Consider the following 21,525-nt stretch of genomic DNA (forward strand, 5'->3'; position numbering starts at 1 on the left):
GGGGGCGCTGGGAAGTCGCCTGGGCACACACGTGCCGCCTCCGTCGGGGCCGCGGAGCTGCGGGGGAGATGCGGGCAGCCGGCGCCACCTCGGGGGGCTCCGCCTCGCCCCAGCCCCCCGAGCTCTGACGCCGCCCCCGCCCCTCCGCCTCCACGCCTCGCTCCCCGGGAGGGGCGCAGACCCGCGCGCCCGGGGCCGGGGCCGCCTCCGGAGCGCCGCGATCGGCCTTTTCTTTCCTTTTCCCCCCTCCCCCTTTTAAATTTTGGTTGGTGGCGGCAGTGCTAGGCCCGAGGAAGGCAGGGACACGGAGTCCGCCCTCGCTCAGCCACCCCCTCCCCGCTTCCCCCTGGGCCGGGCTCCGGGAGATGTGCCGGGCGGGGGGCCCGGCTTCGCGGAGCCGCGGGAGGAGCGCGCACGGCCGACCCCGGAGCGCCGCTGGACAGGTGAGTGTGCCGGAGACTCGGGCCACGCCGCACCTGGGCCAGGTGTGCGCGGCGGGAGGGGCGGGGGAAGCACCCTACCCCGCCCGCCGGGGGCTCGCTGGGGGTGCGGATGGGCGGCCGCAGGGTGCCCTGCAGGGGGAGGGGACCGCTAGTGTGCCCGCGCGTGGCTGCGTGTGCCCGCGCGCGCGCCGGCCTTTGTGGGGAAGCGGCGCGGCGGTGCCTGCGTGTCCCCGGTGCGTGTGCGCGCGGGTGCTTGGCGCCCTGTTTGTGTAGGTGTCTGGGTGTGAGTGGAGAGGGTGCGTGTGCGCGCGGCGCGCGGGCCCTGGATCCCCAGAGAAGCCATGTCGGGGGGCTGGCACCGCAGGATGCTGGGCTTAGGGTTGTTTTTCTCTGGGAGGCAGTGGCGCGGGGAGTGGGGGTGGGGAGTGGGGAGAGGTCTGTCTGGGTGTCGAGTGGGTTGCTGCCCGGAGGGGCACCGTGGGCAGCCCGGATGCAGACGTGAAGCATCTTCTGTTGGTGGTACCCGGTTAAGCACAGATGGAGGCTGACAGGCTAGAGCTACCGGAACGAGCTCTCCCCTCTTCTAGGTGTTCCTGAAATAGAGCTGTGTGGCTCGGTTGTCATCGTCCCGTTTGAGGGTCCTGGGATGAAAGTCCAGTTCGTGTGTTGTTGTATGTGTGTGTCGTGGGAGGGTCGTGTGTACTCAGGCAGTGGTCAGAAAAAGCCCTCAAACGGCTTCAGCTCACTGTGCCCCAAGCACCTATGTGAAGACGGCACCCCGCCGGCAAACAGCCCCTAAGCACACACGTCCAGTGTACACTTCTCTAGGTCAGCTCCCAGCCCTATCCTTGCCCGGCATCATCTTATTGTACCTTCCTGCTTCCTCCCACCCAGCCTGCTCCCCAGTTTTGGCATCATTGTGGGTGTCCCTCCTGTCCCAGTGTGAACCAGAGAGCCCCCTCCTTTCCCAGCCTCTGTGGGACCCAGAGCCAGGATTTGTCTTTTCATATCCAAACATGTGGTGCGTTTGGGGGAGTTGGGGGAGGGGTTCAAGATGGCCGCCAAGATGGCTGGCAGCCTCTTTATCTCTGTCTGTCTCCCCCTCTCTCTGCTTACCCTCGTGTCTTCAATAGAGTAGGGGGTCACTGTGGAGAGGGGGTTGGACAGGGTAAGAACGGGTGGATGACTGTTCTAGGCCTGTTGACCTCCAGTGCTGCTGAGAGAGAGGCCATTGGTACCTGCTCCTCTTTCTTGCACCCCAAGGGCAGGCGTGAGCCTTTAAACTGACCCCAGACCCAACTCCATCTGGCCCACAGCCTGACGGCTCCCTGTGCTCCACCTGCTCCTGGACCCCGGCACTATCCCCATCAATTACGGGATGTCAGGGTGTTCCTTTGAGGGTCCCCACTAGCATCTCCATCTTCGAGAGCTGGGGACCTTGGTATGTGTGTTAGGGGAGGCTGGCTAAGACAGGTCCCAGCTTTGGGGACAGGTTACTTCCTTCCTCCCCACACCCTGCCTGCTAATGCCAAATTTATTACTTAAAAGTAGGATGAAAACAGGGGGAATACGAGACGGAATACAACCTTCATTATCATATCGAGAAAATTATCTGTGATTTTCCTAACTAGCAATTTGCCTGCCATGCCGTTCAGATATGACTTGCCCATTAATTACAGAGATGAAAAATCATCTGGAAGGCGGAAAAGGGAACTAATTCCATGGCTGGCGGTGTGGCACCTTTGCACTGAGCCACAGCCATGTACGTGAATGTGTGGGTACCGGCCCTCCTGCTGGCATGCCACCATCTTCGTCCACTGGCTTGGGCCACCCTGTTGCTTTTGCCTTCTGACTCTTGTTCATGGGGACCGACATAACCCACTATCACCTGTGCTACTAGACACCCTTGGGTGTGGAGACAACCCTCGGAGTTGGGGAGGGTGGGAAGCTGGGGACTAGTGCACCTGGGCGGCTGAGCCTGGGAGGTACAAGGCCAGAGACTTCTATTCTCAGCCTGCCCTGGGGAACCTCCTTCTCCTGGGGGGGGGGAGCTCTGGAAGCCCCACGAGGGGGGAGGAGCCTGCAGCTGCCTGGTCCTGCCTGAGGAGTCTGTTTGCACCTCTGGTCTCCATCTGCACATGGGACTGTGCTGCCTTCGTCTTTCGTTTCTGTGTTGGCTGTACCTCCAGGCTGGCGAGAGACCCTCTGGTGCTTCATCCTCAGCATGGCATCTAGCAGAGGGGAAGGAAGAAGTTCGGGCAGGCCCCATGCACCCCTGGAGCATACACCCCTAGAATAGTAGGAGTGGGACCCACCTCCCACTCCCACCACAGATGGGGAATTTCTGGTCTCTGTTCCCGCCCTCTGCTGCTTTCCCAGCCAGACATGGCCAAGGACACTGGAAGCTCTGGTTTCTGTGTGGGCTTCTCTCAGGGATCGGATTTCCAGTTGCCAGACACTTCCCCTCCTCCAGCCTCACTGTGGGGACACTGGAAGGGGCTGCCTGAGGTGGGGGTTCCCTGGTGAGCTGGAGGTACATAGCAAGATAACATGCCTCTCTGCCTGGGATGGAACAGAAAGTAGGGTCCTGGGGCTTTCCACAGCCAGGGAAGACCCGGCATCTCCAAATCCAGCCAGTTTCTGCTTTGGCTTACATCTATGTATGCCTCTTTTGCACTATCAGTCAGGCCTAGGCTAGTGACTTCTAAAATTCCCACGTCCCTGCGCTCAGAGAGGGCCTGGACTGTGCATTCCTTGGTGAATTTTGCTTAGGGGGTGAGTCTTGTAGAAATTGGAACCACCCTCTAACAGTCTTGGGCAGCTGCCTGTATGCACATAGCGGGGAGGGGTCGCAGAAGGGGGCTTTACCTTGCCCACACCTATTAGTGTGGGCTGGCTGTGTGTCCCAGAAGAGCTAGTGTGCTTCAGAGCAACGTGCAAACACTTACAAGTGCTTTTTCTATCCGGTTCCAGGCCCGAGGTGCCACCAGGACAGTGGGCAGAGAATGTGTCTGAGTGTGAGTGTTCCTTCTAGGGAGGGCAGCCCTAGACTGTGAACAGAGAGGCCCTTAGCCCTCAGCTCCTCACTTTAGGGTATGGAGTGTGCTGTCGCCTCCTTTCTCTTCTTTCTTTTTCTTTTTAAATTAATTTCTTTTATGTGCATTGGTGGTTTGCCTGCCTGTATGTCTTTGTGAGGGTGTCAAGATTCTAGAGTTACAGACAGTTGTCAACTGCCGTGTGGGTGCTGGGATTTGAACCCAGGTCCCCTGGAAGAGCAGTCAGTGCTCTTACTGGCTGAGCCATCTCTCCAGCCCCCCTTCCCCCATGTCCTTTCTTTTATCCCACTCCCACTCTTCGCAAATCTTGCCATGCTCTTGGAGATCTCCCTTCTACAAAGGCAGTTCCATCCAGGACATGGAGCTTCAAACTTCAGCTCCCACGGCCCTCTTTACTTTCTGCGGAGCCTGTGGCCTTCACACCTCTGTAATTCCCTGATTTATTGTGCCTGTCTGTTTACTGTCTGTCTGCCTGAGGAAGATCCAGAGGTTGGGGGATCTTGTTGCTAGGTTTGCTTTTGGAGCTCAGGTGCTCTGGAGGAGCTCTTCACCGAGCTGCATCGGTGGTGCTGGCCTGCTGTTCCTGACCCTCAGGGTTGGCTGAGCATGCATTTGAGGCCAGCCTCCGCTGCAGAGGGAGATTTCACAAGACAGAGAGGAGGGAGAGGCAGCTCGGGAATTAGAACATGCACTGCTCCAGAGTTCTAGGACCAGAACTCTGTCCCTAGCACCACAGCAGGTGGTTCACCTGTGGTGGCAGCTCCTGGGGATGTGGCATCTCTGGGCTCCATAAGGACCTGCACTCACTCACATGCCCCCTTCCCCGCATACAAACATGATTGCAAACAATAAAAATAATGTTCTAAAGTGAAGGAAAGACGGAGGCAGGCGGGCTGGCACACTTCACTGAGTGGAACTGAAGACCCTGTGCCATACCCTTTGACCTGGACCCCTTTTCAGAAGCAAGGCCTGGGTTGGGTTAGTTACATGACATTCCTCTGCAGTCCTGGATGCATCTGGGCCTAATCTCACAGTACCCAAAGGTACCTTTTGTGTGTGAGGGTGTCTTTGTGGCTCCAAATGACTGTGTACTGCAGGGTTTAGGTCCTGGAGGGGGAATTTGAGGAACCCTTAATCCTCACCAGGAAGCTGGGAATCCTTGAGTCAGGGTCTGAGCAGTTGCTCCCAGGTCCCTTCGGCACTGATCCAGCTTCTCTCTGGGATGGGATCCTCTACCTGGTTTAGGTTTGTTTCTCTGAGCCCAGAGGAGCCAGTAACCAGGCTTCCTGGTCGTGCTTATCTCCTCCTCCAAAGTGAGGGGAGGATAACAATTTAGTCAATAAATTGGAGACTAAAAATAGCTTTGCACACCCCCCAGCTAAGAATAAACAATGCCCCCCCCCGGGCTTAAAAAAAATAGCCTCAAAAAAAAAAAATAGCCTCAGAGTCACAAGTGGACTGCGAGCCATTATTGGTGACCCAGCGGTGTACCTGATGTTGGGTCCTGATGGACATGCTAGTCTTCCTCTCCACCCCTACCCTCTCTTTGTGTCCCAAGCTGGCCATACAAACCTTCCATCCTCTTGCCTCAGCCTGCTCAGAACCCCACCCCCAGCGAGGGGAGGGGGTGTCTGTGGGCTTTCTGGATTGTCTCTCTTGTAAGGTCAACGTTCTCCTCATCCCCAAAAATGTAAGGAGACCATCTTACCTCACTGTAGACAAGAATGGGTAGTGGCCAGGCCATGGTTGGCAGCCCCTGAGCGCCCCAACTGAGGGCAGCCCCATTGGGGAAATTGAGTCTGGTCGCTTCCTGGCTGCTTTTGATTTCCTTATTCTTCTTGGACTTGTTGTGGAAGCACAGTCGTGCCCCAGAACCTTTGCACAAGCGATAAGTGGCCTAAAAGGGCTTTTCTCTCCGTGGATGTCTGCAGGACTCATTCTTTCCTTCACAGCACGTAGCTGCAGTATCTCCCTGGGCAAGTGTGCTTGTTTCAGTGATCACGGGGAGAGATGGCTCGATGGTTAAGAGCATGGCTGCCCTTCCAGAGGACCCAGGTTCAGTTTCCAGCACCCTGACAACTGGCAGCAGTCTGTGGCTCCATTGGCAGGTCCCTAACCTGGCTTCTGTGGGCACCACACATAGTTGGCACATGGACATACATGCAGGCCAAACACCCATTAATATAATATAAAATAAGTAAAAGTACAAGGTGTCCCATCCTGTCTCTCTAGATTTATCTTCCACTGCGCTAGAATATGATCAAATCGACTTCCTAGTGCCCTCTCTCCTGCTCCCTGGTATGGGTCGCACATGGTGGATGTTCAGGAGAGCAGGCAGAAAGACTGCTTTTTTATTTACTTTAAGCAGTGGAGATGAGACCCAGGACTTCCCATATCCTAGGCAGTGGAAGTGCTCCACTATGGGCTGTTGCAGCCCCAAACCAAATGTCATTTCTGAGCCTTAACAACCATATTGTGCCACTTGATATGCCCCTGCTGAGAGATAGAATTCCCAAACTGTGACCTGCATGTACACTGTCATTTAGTTGGAAGTGCCGCTTTCAAATCCCATTTGGATTTGAACCTTGGACCTGAGGGTGCTAGTCTGGGGCTTATCCCTTTGCCCTACTGAGAATCCTGCTTCTCCCTGCCTCCTTCTGGGCTATGCACTCTGTCCTTTGCCAGAATGCCGTCGTCAGGGGGACAAAGGTGTCCTCTATGCCCTCCGCTCGGGGGTCCCGGCCGTATGGCTCCCCTGGTACTACCATGCCATAGGTGAGCGCAGAGTGTGCTAGCAGGCAGGTAGGTCATAGCTTCTTAGAGTTGGGGCCTCCCAGCTGTGGCCTGGAGGGGAAACTGACTGGAGAGCCTGAGAGGAAAGGTGAGAAAGAAGCAAGGTTCAAGTAAAGGAAAGAGAAAGTGTTTATAGCTGAGCACAGATAGCAAGCCCAGCTGGACCTCAGGCTCACCAGTTTGGAGAGGTCTGGGGTTCGCCTGTGGAGGCTAGAGAGGTTCAGCATGAGACCTGCTGCTGCTGGAGTCTGGTGGGGTTCCTGGACTACGTGGGGCTAGCCCTGTGGGAGGAGCCCTAGGGGACAGGATCCTCATAGCCAAAGGGATCAGAGCGAGGGCCAGGAGCATCTAGATCTTCCTTGAGCCCTGGAGATGAGGTGGCATGGTGTTTCTGAAGCAGCCTTACGGACAGGGCTGATGGGCAGGAAAAGCAGCAGATGAGAAGCATTTCTAGCTTTGGTGGTGGGTGAAAAGGAGCGAGTAGGGGTGCTGTGCCCTCCAGTTCTGGGACCACTATCCATACACAGTCTACTCTCTGGTGGAAAGCACTCCTTTTGTTTAGAAATACTCCACCTCACCCAGAAAAGGCCAGGGTGATCCCAGGGCCCTATTCAGGGCCTGCATGACCTATAGCACGTGCCACCCTCACTTCCTTCCACTCCTGCTTCATTTGCTGACTGCCAGCTGTGTCTCAGCACATTGCTGCTTTGGGGCCTTTGCACATTCCTGACAGAGATGCCTCCGTCTTGAGGCCCCTTCTACATGCTCTTTGTATCTGTTTTGTCATTATTAATCAATGGACAAGACCTACTGTGTGCTTGAGGCTGACTCCATGGTATCTGGAGATAGGGCCTTCTGTGAGGCCCTTGCTGTGGGAAACACAGACCATCAATAGCCGGGCCTGAGTACAGCCTGGGGAACAAAGCACAGAGGCATGGTGTGGAAAAGGGTAGAGAATACAGGGGAGGGTATAGATTGACAGGAGACTAGAGAAAAGGTATCCAGGGATACAAGTGTTGTGGGTGGCTCACTGGGGATGGACCCAGTGCCTCACCAGGAAGGGGGTGCCGTCACTGAACCACACCCCCAGCCTTTACATTTTAAAAAAATTCATTCACTGATTTATTTTGAGGCAGAATCACACAACCTGTTTAATCCTGGGTAGCTTGGAATTCACTTCATAGACCAGGCTGGCCTTGACCTTCTGACACTACCACCTCTGCTTCTAGCTAGGGCAGCCTTCTGAAGCTTCAATCGGAATAATTACATACCAGTTCCTACTCTGCTGAGTGTTGGGACGAAGACTCACACACAACCCTGTAGAGCCAACGTCCAGTGGGAGAGAAAAGAAGCATATAACGACAGTACAAGGTTCCTTGATGTAGAACCAGGAGGAAAGAAAGAAATAGAGGCAAGGCAGAGCACTGGTGGGACCTTCCTGTCCTCTGAGGAAGTGTGAGCAAAGCCCAGTAGACTTAGGTAACTGGTGGGGAGGGGGACAGTCTATGCAAAGGTCCTGGGGTAAGGCTGTGCATGGGGCCTCAGTGAGGGCTTTGGCATTTGAGAAGATGGGAGCCAGGGAGTGTTCTGAGCAGAAGAGAGAAGAGAGAGAGTGATTCAGGTGCTGGCTGGCCACCCCTGACCTCACTTCTGAGAGTGAGGGCAGGAGCCAAGTCTTCAGAGAAGTGGCTGCCAGACAGAGATGGCACGGTACAGCTGTCCTGGGGAAGGTCCCGGCTGCTGTCTGGTGAGTCTGATGTACTGACTATGCAGTGGGGACCCTGTCCTCATCCTGACCCTGTTGGAGAAGGACTGAGTGCCCAGCACTTGCGGCACCTGCTCCATATATGCAAGCCAGACCTGTCAGTTCTCATGCAGGGCCCAGGAAGCCTAGAGCCTAATGAATTGATCCAGACCTCAGGGCTGTACTCCAGACTGGTTCTGGTGCCTGCCACAGGGCCCACCAGCACTGCTTCCTGGAAGTGGAGGCGGAGGTGGGCTCACAGCCACAAACGGGAGACAAGGTGCCTAATGGGTGACTGTTCCAGGGTCGGGCAAGTAAGGCCAGGAGGGGCCCAGCGCCCCCTTCTTGTTTCCTGTCACCCCTCCTCAGACTCCCAGACTCCCACCCACTCAGCATACAGGGTTGCCGTGGCAACTGCAGGCTAGGGCAGGCTCCAGGCGCCCCCTCTCCTCCAGCAGCCGCTTCTCCTCCTGTCACACTCCCTGTCCCCGCCCTAGGGCACTCGAGGACAGGCCCCGCTGCACATGGCCTCCCTCGGCTAAAGGCGAGTGCAGAACTCAGACACAAGCAGAGGCAGGTGTGCGGCCCTTGGAGGATGCACCAGCGTCAGGTTGCCGCCCAGGCTGAGTCGCCAGCCCTGTCTCCCTAGGGTCACCTGGTGTGAGATGGAGCACAGGTACTGTGCGCGCCTGGTTCCGGGAGCTGCCGCCGTAGGGTTCCATCCTCTCATAACACGTGAGCACAGCTGGGGCCTGGGAGCGGTGTCTTCATCTTTCAAGGCACCCAATCAGTAAGCAACACACTTTCTGCTCTGGTCATATGTGGGCTCAGTGAGGGCTTTAGGCCTTTAGTGGAAGGAAGGTAGGAGCCATGGACTGCTCTGTGCAAAAGAGGGACAGAGATGGTTCAGGTGCTGGTGAGTCAGGTTCAAGGAGGAGGGGACCAAGCTGGACAGAGATGGTGCCCAGGAAAGTCTAACAAGGTAAAGGATTCCATAAAGTGGGTACTGCGGTCTCTGGCTCCATCGTTGTGCTTAAATGAGATACGTGGGAGCTGGGTGTGATGGCAACCAGCTATCATCCCAGCACTTGAGGCAGAGGCAGGATTGCCACAAGCTCAAGGCCGGCCTAACCCCCAGGTGTGTGGCCATGTGCATCCATAACCCCAGTGAGGACAGGAAGGTTGAAGCTGGAGAGTTAGCAAGGAGCTTGCTAGCCAGGCACTCTACACAGTTGGTAAAGAGAGCCTGTATCAAAAGCTAAGGTGGAGAATGAGTCAAGACACATTTGTATAGTCTACTGTGCCCTGGCCCCTTTACAAATATTCGTTGGAAAGCTGGAGAGATGTGTGGTTCACGTGCTAGGGCAAGTGGGCTGCCTTTCCAGAGAACCCAAGTTCATTTGCCTCAGGGATCCAGTGCTTTTGTCATCAGCACTCACGTAATCAAAATATAATTTAAATATATATTAAATATGTAACCCTGGCCTAGAGTTTGCTTGTAGACCAGACTGGCCTCAAACTCACACCTCCAAAGTACCGAGATTAAAGGTGTCTATACCCAGCTTACATTTTATTTTGAATAGTAAGTAATGTCTGAGGTATCCAGACTGGCCTTCAGCTCATTCTAGGTCTGACTGGCCTTCAATTCAAGATCCTCTTCTCTCCTTCTCCTAACTGGAATGATAGTCCTGTGCCCACCGCCTCACTGGCGAGAAGAAGGTTTGGGGAGCTTCTAGCGGCACAGTTAAGGTTAAGTGCGATCCGATCATGGGCCCCACCAGGGAGGATAGGTGGCATCCTTACAAGAATACAAGAGGCACAGGGACCTTTCTCGTGCACACCCAGGAGGGCTGAGTGAGAACAGGCAGGAAGGCGCTCCGCATCCTGGCTAGGGAGCCCTTGACAGAAGCCCGGCTTGCAGCCTCATCAGTTCATGCCTGTCTCTTAGAGTAATGAGAAAGTAAGTCCCTGTCACCCAGGATCCCAGAGACCAGGGTCAGGGGCTTGGTGCTGTCTGCGCATAGTGTGGCATTTTCCAGACTCTATCTACCCACTCCTGGAAGCTTTAGCCCGGCCTGGGACTGCACCGATTCCCAATAGGGCATCAGAGCTGTAGAATGCTCCAATTATTGAGGGATCTAGCACCCTCTGTGGGCATCTGCACACAAATGGCATAAACACACATACAGAGTTTTCATTTTTGTTTGCTTTTTAGAGACAAGGTCTTACTATGCAGCTCTGGCTGTCTCAGAATTTAGTATGTAGACCGGGCTGGCTTCGAACTCACAGATCTGTATGCCTCTGCCTCCCAAGTGCTAGGATTACAGGTGTGGGCCACCACACTGGGCAGCAGTACACACTCTTAACTACAAAGTCATCTATCTTACCAGATTTCCCTCAAAAAAAAATTTTTTTTTTTAAATTAAACAACTTAATACAATCCAAAGACATACTAATTTAATACTTACATGCTTAGGAATGATGATAGAAAAATATTAAAAGCTCTTGCTTTCCTGTAATTAAACCACAATATTTCTATAAACGCAGAAAATTTGAAAGAAAAGTTAGCACTGAAGAGCACACACGTATGTCTCTCTAGTCTTTGAGACAAGTTCCATGGGTCATAGGTGCTGAGGGGGACGGCAGCCAAGGCACATGCTGCAAATGCCTTGGTAGCCTCAGAACCAAGACCAGTGAAGTGGGCCCAGGGACAAGGAAGCTGCAGTGCAGCCGAGCACTGCCAGAAAAGCCTCGGGTTCTTGGTGTCTTTGATTTGAATTTGTTTTCGGTCTTTGCATGTTGAGGCAGTTGATGAAAAGTTGTCAACTTTTCCACAGTCCCACCTTCAGTTATGTGTCTAACCCATGATTTAGGAAGCTGGCTTCTGGCCCACAGCCTGGGGTCTGGTCCTCAGCATTGCAAGGGAGAAAGAACCAGGTCTGGTGGCCACGCACAATTCCAGCCCTAAGAAAGCCAGAATAAAGGGCTGGGTGTGGCTAGTGCGGTGGGAAAGCACTTGCCTAGAGTGCACAGCGGAACCAGCAGCTGCTGGGGGAGTCCTGGTACACTGGCCAAGAGTGTCTGGAGTCCCGGCTGGAGGGGAGGCTGAGGCAGGAGGTCGCAAAAGCCTGGGCAGCACTCTAGAGCCCCGTTTCGAGGTCACAGTAAATGAAGCTGCATGTAGCAGCGCATGTTTGTGACCCTAGCTTGCAAGAGATGGAGACAGGAGGACTGATGTGAATTTAAGGCCAACTTGGGTTATTAAAAAATCAAGCCAAACAGCCAAAATGACCCCGTAATTAATACCGCTTATTGTATACTTAGGTGGATGGATGCCGGGTGTAGCTCACAGGTGGACTGAGTTCTTAGCAAATTTAGGAGGCCCCAGATTCCATCTGCATGCCAGAAGAAAACAGCTTAAATGGTTTAGATTATATCATGTTTTATGTGTAATGTAGACAGGTATACCTTATACATACATACATACGTGTCTCTCTGCCTGGTGACCTTGAGGGGTTAAAAGAGGGCATTGGCTCCCCCTGGAATTGGAGTTACAGGTGGTTATGAGCCACCATGTAGGTTCTGGGAACTGAACCAGGGTCCTCTTCAAGGGCAAGTGCTCTTGACCCATGAGCCATCTCTCCAGCCCTTATGTTGCAATTTAAAAAAAAAAAAAAAAAAAAAAACAAAAAAAACCCACAACATCCTTCTGCCTACAGGAAGCCTAGAGTATTAGGATAAAAGGATACAGTGAGGACAGATCCCTGACTCACTCCCGAGCTGGGACAGGGTGAGGAAGAGCAGGCAAGGGCCTGGCCTTCTGGGATGTGGATGTGGAAGGTGGCTGCCCCTGGTGGCTGGGAGGGCTTTCGCAGGATTTGGTCCCACTAGAGAGCACGCTGGTAGCCTCTGGTAGTGTCTTAGGTCATGAGCTTGATGGTGACTTCCTTTGCGGTCTCCACATCGAGGGTGCAGCCTTTGGGGAGTGTGTCACGGATCCCCACCTGATGAGGGTCTAAGCCCACTTTGTGCATGAGGAGATTTTTGCTCTTAAAACAGTGTAATGGTTTGCCTCCCTGAGGGAGTAAGGCTGGGAGGTGCTAGAGCATAGGCCTGGCCCTAGATTACTTCAAGACGAGTCGACTTTAGGGGCCTGGACTCACCTGGGGCAGTGGCTTCCGGAGTCTTGTGAGTGTAGTGAACCAACCCTCCTCAGTTTTGTTTCTCCCTGTCTCTGGGTCTAGCACAGCTGGAAAGGAAGCTCTGGGAGAGGCAGGTGGAGACTGCAGTGACTGGAAAGGAGGGGGAGGTGAGTGCGGAGGAGAGATATCTCAGTGTAAACAATCTACAAGCACCTCAGGCCACTCACGTCAGGGCTGGATGAGGGAGGGAGGGAGGTGGCTAGATGGTCAGGGGTCCCGGTGGTAAGAAAAGAGCTAGTTGTAGTGCAGGGGAGACAGACCTGGAGGTCTGACAGCCCTGCCACCATAGGAAGGTCATTTCAGGGGTGGCTGGGAGCAGATGTTACAGCTTAGGCTGATGGTGTTGGTGAACTGCGCTTTATAAGCCCCAGCTTGGGCTCCAAGTGAGAAGCTCCTGTCTGGGAATCATAGGAGACCATCCTAGACAGTGTTTGGGGGCTACAAGCTTTGCTGAGCAAGCAGAAAAGAGAGGAGGGATTGCCAGGTCAGCAGGGTAGCACCTGAGGAGTAGAGGGAAGTGGTGCTTTGGGATGAGTCTTGTCACTGATTCCTTAGCTCTGGAGGGTGAGGGCCAGAGTACGGGCTACGCACAGAGAGATGGCAGCAAGGGAAGCTGTAGGTCTGAGATTCAGTCAACAGGATTTCTCAGAATGGAGGGCCAGCTCTAGAAGTTGGGTGTGGCAATCATGAACAATGATATCTAGATCTCTGGGTGGGCAGTTTCCTGCAAAGATAAACAATTGCTTATGAGCAGAATGATGGCCAGCCCTGTGGGGAACTCGTAAGCCGGAGCTGTGGAGCTGCGTATAGAGAAATAGACACATGCCAAGACCCTAAGGCAGGCCTGGGTGGAGCAGAATGGGGAAGGAGGACTAAGTGGGTCATTGGTAGGTGGTTTCTCAAGGACTTTGAAATGGGAGGAGGGAGGAAGAGGAGTAGAGCTATGTTGAGGGATCCCAGGCTGTGCAAGAAGAGATTTGGACCCAAGAGGGGGTTGGAGTGGAAGGGGCAGGCCAGGTGATAGCTGGGGCTACATCATGGTGTTTCTTTCCTCCGGGGGCCCTTCCTAGAAGGAGTGTTTTTAGGCTGTTGGCAGGTGATGGCTCTAGGCTGTGACAGGAGCAGAGGGTAGGGGAGGAAGAAACATCAAGTCAGAACTGATGTCCTGGGAGGAGCTCATGGCCAAGGAGGTCATCAGTATACCTCTGGTCCCACTGCCTCTCCTCAGCACTCCTCCCACCCCGACTGCCTGTCTCCAACTCACCCCGAGAGTCCCCTAGAAAGGAAAGAGGGGACTTCGGTGTCCCTGGTCCCCTATCTGTGGCGCCAGCCAGCTGGATTCTAATTAGCTGCCAGAGCAGAGACAGGAAGCAAAGGCTAGGGGCGGGGCTGGATTCCTGCCCAAAGCTGAAGCTGGAATCAGGTTGGACACCCCTTGCCCTCCTTGAGGGATGAGGATGCTTGGTGGTAGAGAGGATTGAGCAGGGCCAGGGTTTTAGGATGAAGCTGAAACAACTTTGGTGTGTGTGGGTGCTTGGCAACCATGCTGACCTATCTAGCCATCCCCAGGGAGGCTCCACTGGAGAGCTGGTGACGGTGACCCTGGAACAGGGCTATGTGCACCCCAAGGTACAGAAAGCCCAGGAAGGGACTCACCATTAGCAGAAGACAGGCACCCTCTGGGCTTGCCGAGGTCAGCGCCTGCTCTGTATCACTTCCCTGTCTTCCCTCAGGCTGCTGGGCTAGGCCGTGGTCCCCTGGTGATGCGGGGCGAGGCCCCCCCCACAGTCCGCTGAGAGCCGTGTACCCGCCCCTGGCCTTCGCCATGGCCCGCTTGGCTGCAGCACTCTGGAGTCTCTGTGTCACAACTATCCTTGTCACCTCTGCCACCCAAGGTAGGTGCTGGGGAAGGGCTGGTTCTCCAAACCCAGATGGGAGGGTGGGTAACATTAATTCTCTGCAGGCCAGAGCCTTTGCCCCAGATGAAGCTGGACCAGGCCAGAGGGAACCTTGTGATGCCACCCTTAACAGGCTCCACTAAGGAGTGTTGAACTCCCAGCAGGCCGGGGCACCAGGTGCTGTCATGCTTGGGGGACTCCTAGGACCAAGACAGGCCTTCCAGGGGGCCACCTCTTTCTCTGTTGCTCCCTTCCCTCGAATTCATGGCACCTCTGAGGCTCACTGGGATCAAGGCTTAATTAAAGCATGCCTGCTGACGTTTATTTAAAAACAACTAATTACCCAGCTCTGGCCTGGGATCCTGCATATGGCACAGTTAATGCCCTGAGCACGCTGCCCCATGTCCATCACTTAGCTGCCATCCCAGGTTGGGTATCAATTCAGTGCAGGGCAACAGAAGCCAAGAAGGAGTCTTTTGGCCTTGGCCCCTCTTAGAAGGCCTCCCTCCCCCTACCTTGCGAGCCCTGTCCTCTGGAAAGTCACAGAGATGAAGGGACATTGTCAACCTTGTCCTGAAGCTTGGCAGGACCTGCTGGTCACTGACCCAGTCTCCCCAGTACCCAAGTTCCGGGCACAGCCTCTGCCAGGCCAGAAGGGGCTGCCGCCACCCCCAGCCCGTGTGAAGCAGCCTCCACCCCCAGGCCTTCTTCCCTGACTAGGGAAGCTAAAATTAGAGGAGGAAGCAGATGGCATGACAGGAGCACATGGGAAACTTTCTCTCAACTGGGGCTCTACTCATCCCAAAAAACCCAAGGGCCTGGCTGCTGTAACCCCTGGGGACTCTGTCAACAGTATGTGGACCCCATCTTGAAAGGGGCTGTCTTGACTGCTGCCCCAGTACAGGCACCCTTCACAGCACTTAGCTGCAGTTTCTGCCTTTGTTTACCCCATGTGGCTGGGCTGCAACTGGTATCCCAAGGTGGTTGCCAGGGTAGCCTGTCACCACTGGCTCCTGAGAAACACCCATAACAACAACAACAACAAAAAAGAGTGTCTTGTCAGCACATTAGTAGCCACATTAACTGTAAATGAACCTCTGGTAGTAGGAGAGAGACCAGGGGCTTGGAGCCAGGCCAGGCCAGGGAGCAGCAGAGTTGGGACTTAAGCTGTGCTGTGTAGCTCTGGTTGTTACAGAGGGACCCTTCTTTGGTGTGAAGGAACATGCTCAGAATTCCTGACTGAGTGTGCTGCTACCCCTTGTGACCCCAGCATTTGGAGATGGAAGGGGAGGATCAGGAGTTCAAGGCTAGCCTTTACTGTTTAAACTTTGAAGCCACTTGTGGCTGTGTGTGAGCATGTTTCAAAAAACCAAAACAAGGAAAACCTCCCTTGGTCTAGAATCCCTGCCATATGATCCTGACCCTGTGGGTACCCATTTTATGGCGTGGGGAAACAAGGCCTGGGGAAGCTACTGCTAGTGGCTATCAGGACTTAAAGCATGCAAAAGGTTGGGTATGGTGACACATGCTTAAAATCTGAGAATTTGGGGGAAGCTGAAGCAACAGGACTCCCAAGTTCCAAACCAGGCTGAGCTACACAGCAAGACCCTACCTCCAAAAAAAGAAACAAAACAGGCAGGTATAGGTCAGTGGTAGAATGCGTTTTAATTTGCGTTGATCGATGTGTTGCCTGCTTGTATGTCTGTACAGGTGCTAGATCCTCTAGAACTGGGTTCTAGACATTAGGTTCAGCTGCTCCTTGTGCACTGTGCTAGTGGTGGGAGGTCCTCAGGGCCACTCTCAGTTGTGACAAGTGCATCGGAAGGCCAGCAGCACCCACAGAGGCTACTGTGCTCAGAAATAGCTCTTGCAACAGACAGAATCTGCCAGTCGAGAGAAGGTGTGTGGCAGAACAGTGGAGCCCTGCGCAGGTCTGTTGTGATAGCGTGTGCTGCCATCCCCAGTCTCAGCTGAAGCCCCTTTGTAGGTCTGTTTACCTGCATGGCAGCCACCCCTCCAGAGGACCCCACCCTAAAGCCTCTCATCAGGGGACTTGTTTGCTAAAACTGACACAGCCTTCTTCATCCCACCGTTCAGGAGAACAAAGGCCTGCCGTAGTGGCCTCAGCCCAGCTGGCTCCTGCTGAGGTCTCCTCACTTGAGGTCCCTCATGTCTGCAGTCTCCCTCTTTTAGTGGAGAGTAGCAGCACCGCCCTGGTGTCCTAGTTGTTCAGGAGGCTGAAGGAGGAGAATCACAGTTCAAGGCCAGTCTGCCTGAGCAAGTGTGATGCCTTCTCAAAACAAAAAGTGTGCTAGAGTACTTGGCCACTATTACTAGTATTACAACAGTAACAATAAAATATACCCCAAATGCTCTCTATTTGTAAGGACCCTTGTCAGACTGGCTTGGGGCCCTCTTTGAGAGCCTCATTTTAGATTGGTTTTCACTGTAAAAACATCTCCAAGCCAGATGTGGTGGTCTGTGTCTGTTGTCCCAGCATTTGCGAGGCTGAGGCAAGAAGGAAGATTACTGTAGGTCTGTGGCCAGCCTGGGATCCTGTCTCAAGGGGGAAGTGTGTGTATGTGTCTGTCTGTCTGTGTGCTTGTGTGTCTGTGTGTGTGCTGGCATATGCTAATAGCCCCAGCGTGGGAAGTGGAGGCAGGAAAGTCAGTTCAAGGCTGTATTGCAGGTTTGAGTCCAGCAGAGGCCTCGAGACCCTGCCTCGGTTTAGTAGTTGAGGAAAAAAATCCAAGTGACGCTATCTCCACACTCTTTGTGAGGTACTTGGTTCTTCAGTTCAGCATCTGATTCTGAGGGGCAGGGCTAGTGAGATGGCTCAGGCTGATTAAGCTGTTTGCCATGAAGCCTAACTTGAATTCAGTCCTCAGAACCATTGGTAAAAGGTACAAGTTGCCCTCTGAGCTCCATATGTGCATTCATACATACACACACACAAATGTAAAAACTTGATTTGAAAGAATCTAGGGCCACACAGTTGTGGCTGATCCACAACCTCCACGATGATGTTCACTCTTTTCTTACCAGGCAGGGCGTTATAAGGTGAAGAAGGATCAGCTCTCCCTGGGCCAGATTACCCCTTCCTCCACAGGGGTTAAGACTCAGTGCCATTTCACAGTCTAATAGGGTCGACATTCACATAACCAGTTTCCTAAACCTGGCTGAGCCAGCAGGTTCTTTCTTCCCTAATGACTGTGACACTGTCACCAACTGTTCCGCAGGCCTGAGCAGAGCAGGGCTCCCATTTGGATTGATGCGCCGGGAGCTAGCATGTGAAGGCTACCCCATCGAGCTTCGGTGCCCAGGCAGTGACGTCATCATGGTGGAGAATGCTAACTACGGGCGCACAGATGACAAGATCTGCGATGCCGACCCTTTCCAGATGGAGAACGTGCAGTGCTACCTGCCTGATGCCTTCAAAATCATGTCACAAAGGTAAACCTGATCTCTCACCTCCACGTGTCTCACAGGCGTTCCCAGATCACAGACAGCAAGTGAGATGGAACTGCTTCCCATGGGCAGTGTCCCTAACCCACTCACCCCATTAGAACAGTGGCTCTCAACCTTCCCAGTGCTGTGACCCTTTAATACAGCTACTCATGTTGTGGTGGCCCCACCTGTAATGTTATTTTCATTGCTTCTTCATAACTATAATTTGCTACTCTTATGAATCATAATGTAAATATCTGATATACAGGATAGCTGATATGCAACCGCCCCCAAAGGGGTTGCAACCTATAGTTTGAGAACCAGTGCCATAGACACTTGCCCATCCTTCCTGCCACCTCCAGAAACTTATTCCAAGACCTGTTGGTTGCTGTTCAACTCCTAACATTAGATATGAGAGAAAAAAAGTATACTGAGGAAAGGGGACGATGCTGCCGTCAGACTTCTTCCAGCTGATAGGGGTGTGGAGCTTCTTGGAGCAGGTTTCATCTTTGCCATCAGGATATCTAATTTCTTGTTTCTTTGCACATGACTGCTTGACAAACCCCAACCAACAACATCCCACCATCCCCCTCAGGGCCTAGCATTTATGTACCCTCTGAAAAGTCCCCAGAATTCCAAACATCACACACTCTGCAGCTGGTAAAACCACACCCCTGCTAGAGCACGAGGCAAATCACAGTCAGCTGCTGCAAAGAAGCCCCATACCCCACACCTGGGATTAAAATGGAAACATTTCTGTGTTTTTTAAAGAAACCAAAATTCTCAGAACATACTTGAACCGCCAGCCCACCCAAAGCCTTTGGCTTCTCCATAAGACAGGTTCTCCTGCCTGCTCTCCTTGCCACCATCTTGTCTTTTATAGTTCATTTTTCCTACGAAGCCAGTGGGCACCAGTGAACACCCAAGTTGGATCCTACCCCTCTGCTTAGGACTCTTCTCTGGTTCCCACCTTTCCCTGCAAAAGCCAAAGCTTTCCTGAGGCTAGACTGGCCCTGCAAGGCCTGCCTTGACCACTGACCCTCCTTCCCTGTGTACTCACACAATTCCAGCCATGGGAGACAGCTCACTCTGGAGTACTTTCTGGGTTCAGTTCTCAGTACTGCAAAATAAACAGATGCACCTGTAGCCCTGCAGCCCAAAGGCTCCCAGCTTCCTGTTGTTATCTGTCACACCCTGCATAGGGTCTGTGGGCTGCAGGTACCAGGCCTGTTAGCAGGGAAGTGGCAAAGCCAACCGCTGGGGGGGGGGGGGGGGGGGAACACAAGTATATCCCTGCTGTTTGTTCCTTCTGCCTAGATGCTACCCCTGAGATCCAAGTGGCTGTCCTTTGCACTTCTGCACACTCTGAAACTGCAGGCTCCTACCTACTCCTGATCCCTTTAGGGCCTGCCTTCTGTGCACATTTCCATCAGATACTGTGTCTTTGCTTGATATTTTATCGTATGTCCTTCCTAACTCTACCCACTGGCCTGACAGGGACAACAGACTTTTGTCCCTTGCCACTGTGGCTCTGGCCAGATACACAGTAGGAACTCACTTGATGCCTGAGATGTCAGAGTTCAGGGCTCACCCCTTGATCTGTAGCATGGTAGAAGAGGAAGGAAGGCTGGGAGCAGCATACAGGGAAGTGGGGTGGGGACAGAGGAGGGGAAGACACCAAGAGCTTCACAGGACATTGGGAAGACATTGGGTAGTTCAGAGTATGCAGGGCTGGAGCTGTCTTGTCCCCTTTGCCCCCTTTCTCCTGATATCTCATCTAGCTTCCAGGCCGTGACTTAAACCCCGCCCTCTTCCTTGAGTGCACCCTGGTTCCTCCCCGCTGTGTCCACGGCAGCTAGAACAGAGTCATTTCTGTTCCCCTCCACACAGGAGGCTGAGTAGTTCAGTTACAGGAGCAAGGGAGTGTGAAGGTGCCTCAGGAACCTTGTAGGGAGGGCATTTGGGGCCCTTCAATCTGGCTTCCTCTCTGAATGCTACAACTCTGTCTCTCAGGGTTGCAGCTGAGCTGCTTTGACAGATAGCATGGGACAGTGGGCACGAACCTTCACTGGCCCTTACTGTTTCCACCTCCTGGAGTCCCACCCTTAGAGATGGACACACACCCTCTCTCCCAGAGGAGCTAGGCTGCAGCTCAGCACCTGCTCCACACTGCCTAAGCAGCCTGGCACTGAACCACATACACCCTGAAATTAACAGCTGTAACATTTTGGTGACATTTTGTGCATTTACTGGCTCAACTTAGTTCTGGAGAATTCCATCACCCCAAAAGGAAACCACATGTCCTTTCCCAGCTTCCTTACCTGCTGCCCCTGTTCTCTGTTCTTTGCTCAGAGATTTGCCTGCCCCACACCAACCTGTTCCCTGCAGCCTTCCCTCAGCATCACTGTGGAAACTTATCCTTCGTGTGACATTAGTCAGCACTATAGACCTTTTCCTGGCCAGATACCATTCCGTCATGTGGACAGGCCACATTATACAAGGCAACTGTGCCAGTGATACCACCAACATCTCAAACAGGCTGGATTTTATTCACCCATTCCTCCTTGGGCAGGCTTTTGGGTTATCTCCCCCTGTTGGTGGATGATGGCAGTGCGGCTGTGAACCTCTGTGTTGAGGATTTGTATACACTCTATAAATTCTGTAGAGCACGTTGTTGAGGGCCAGGATTGCTGTGCCCTGCCATGCCTCCTTTATTTACTCCCCAGCCTCCTGCTATTTTCCTCTGTGCACTTCCTGCTCCCAAGAAGAACTAGAAGCAGATTCAAGCTGCTTATTTGCTTGCGTTTTTGGTTTTGTGGTTTTTGAGACAGGGTTTCTCTGTATAGCCCTGGCTTTTCTGAAACTCACTCTTGTAGGCCTGGCTGGCTTCCAACTAGAGGTGTGCCTGCCTCTGCCTCCCAAGTGATGGAACTGCACCATCACCTCCAGGCTCAAGTTATGTGCCTGGCCACTCCAAGGACTAGGAATGGTGATGGCTGTGCTTCTTCTCTGTGGCCATGACCGTGTACCTGACAGAGAGAACTTAAGGAACGGTTCATCTTGGCTCTTGATTTCAGAGTTCAGGCCATCACAGTAGGGGCTATGTGGCCAACCATGGCTCTTCATATCATGGCTACCAGGAAGCAGAGAGGGAGGCATTCTGCCTTTCCCCTTCCCCTTTTTATTGCATCAGTCTAGGCTCTCAGGCCATGGAATGGATTTGCCCACATTTGGGGTAGATCTGTCTGCCTGGGTTAATTCTCTCTGGTGAGACCCTTCCAGGCATGCCTAGAAACATACCCAGCCTAGCCGACAATGAGGATGACACCTTAACTGGGCATAGATGGTTGCTGCAAGTAAGGGGAAGAAGCAGGGACTAGGCAGATGACTAGAACTGAAGACACCCCCACAGGTGGGGACAGGGTCTGTGGGGTGGGTGAGCAGCCACCAAGTGTGGCTGAGTGTCTGTGATAGCATCTTCTAGTTGTAAAATAGGCATTCTTTTCCATACTAGTCCCTGAGAGGCTGGCAGGAACTGGGGTCAGTGAATTCTCTGTAGAGATTCAATAGTCTTCCTGGCTGTGCTGGCTGCAGGTCTTCTCAGACACCTGTGGGAAAGAGGGCAGGCAGGAAGCAAGGCAGCACTCCACTGTACCCATTCCGCAGCACCTTTCCATTGGGAGCTGTATATTTGCCTCCAGACCCTAGAGCCTTCTGTGTCTGAGTCAATTTTTCTTAGCCCCTTTTCCCTTCTCTGTCTGTAGGTGTAATAACCGGACCCAGTGTGTGGTGGTGGCTGGCTCTGATGCCTTTCCTGACCCCTGTCCTGGAACCTACAAGTACCTGGAGGTGCAGTACGACTGTGTCCCTTACAGTGAGTTATCTTGTTCTCATGCTGTCTGGGGCCCTTACCCCATGGAGCAAGGAAGGGGAACCTTGACC

At 53.4% G+C, this 21,525-nt stretch overlaps 1 protein-coding gene across 2 annotated transcripts in view; it reads left to right on the forward strand.

The window, feature by feature from the left end:
• The first annotated feature begins 32 nt into the window (after positions 1-32).
• Positions 33-21,525, forward strand: part of Adgrl1 (adhesion G protein-coupled receptor L1) — a 40,437-nt gene continuing 18,944 nt past the window's right edge. For both annotated transcript variants that reach the window (XM_055621565.1, XM_055621567.1), the window contains exons 1-4: positions 33-443; positions 13,972-14,133; positions 17,376-17,589; positions 21,348-21,457. In XM_055621565.1, the coding sequence (XP_055477540.1) occupies positions 14,064-14,133; positions 17,376-17,589; positions 21,348-21,457 (394 nt within the window). In that variant the 5' untranslated portion in view covers positions 33-443; positions 13,972-14,063. The remainder of the gene's footprint in view (positions 444-13,971; positions 14,134-17,375; positions 17,590-21,347; positions 21,458-21,525) is intronic.

Source organism: Psammomys obesus, unplaced genomic scaffold, assembly GCF_907164565.1.
Source record: "Psammomys obesus unplaced genomic scaffold, mPsaObe1.curated_primary_1811, whole genome shotgun sequence".
In the NCBI taxonomy this organism is placed as follows: domain Eukaryota; kingdom Metazoa; phylum Chordata; class Mammalia; order Rodentia; family Muridae; genus Psammomys; species Psammomys obesus.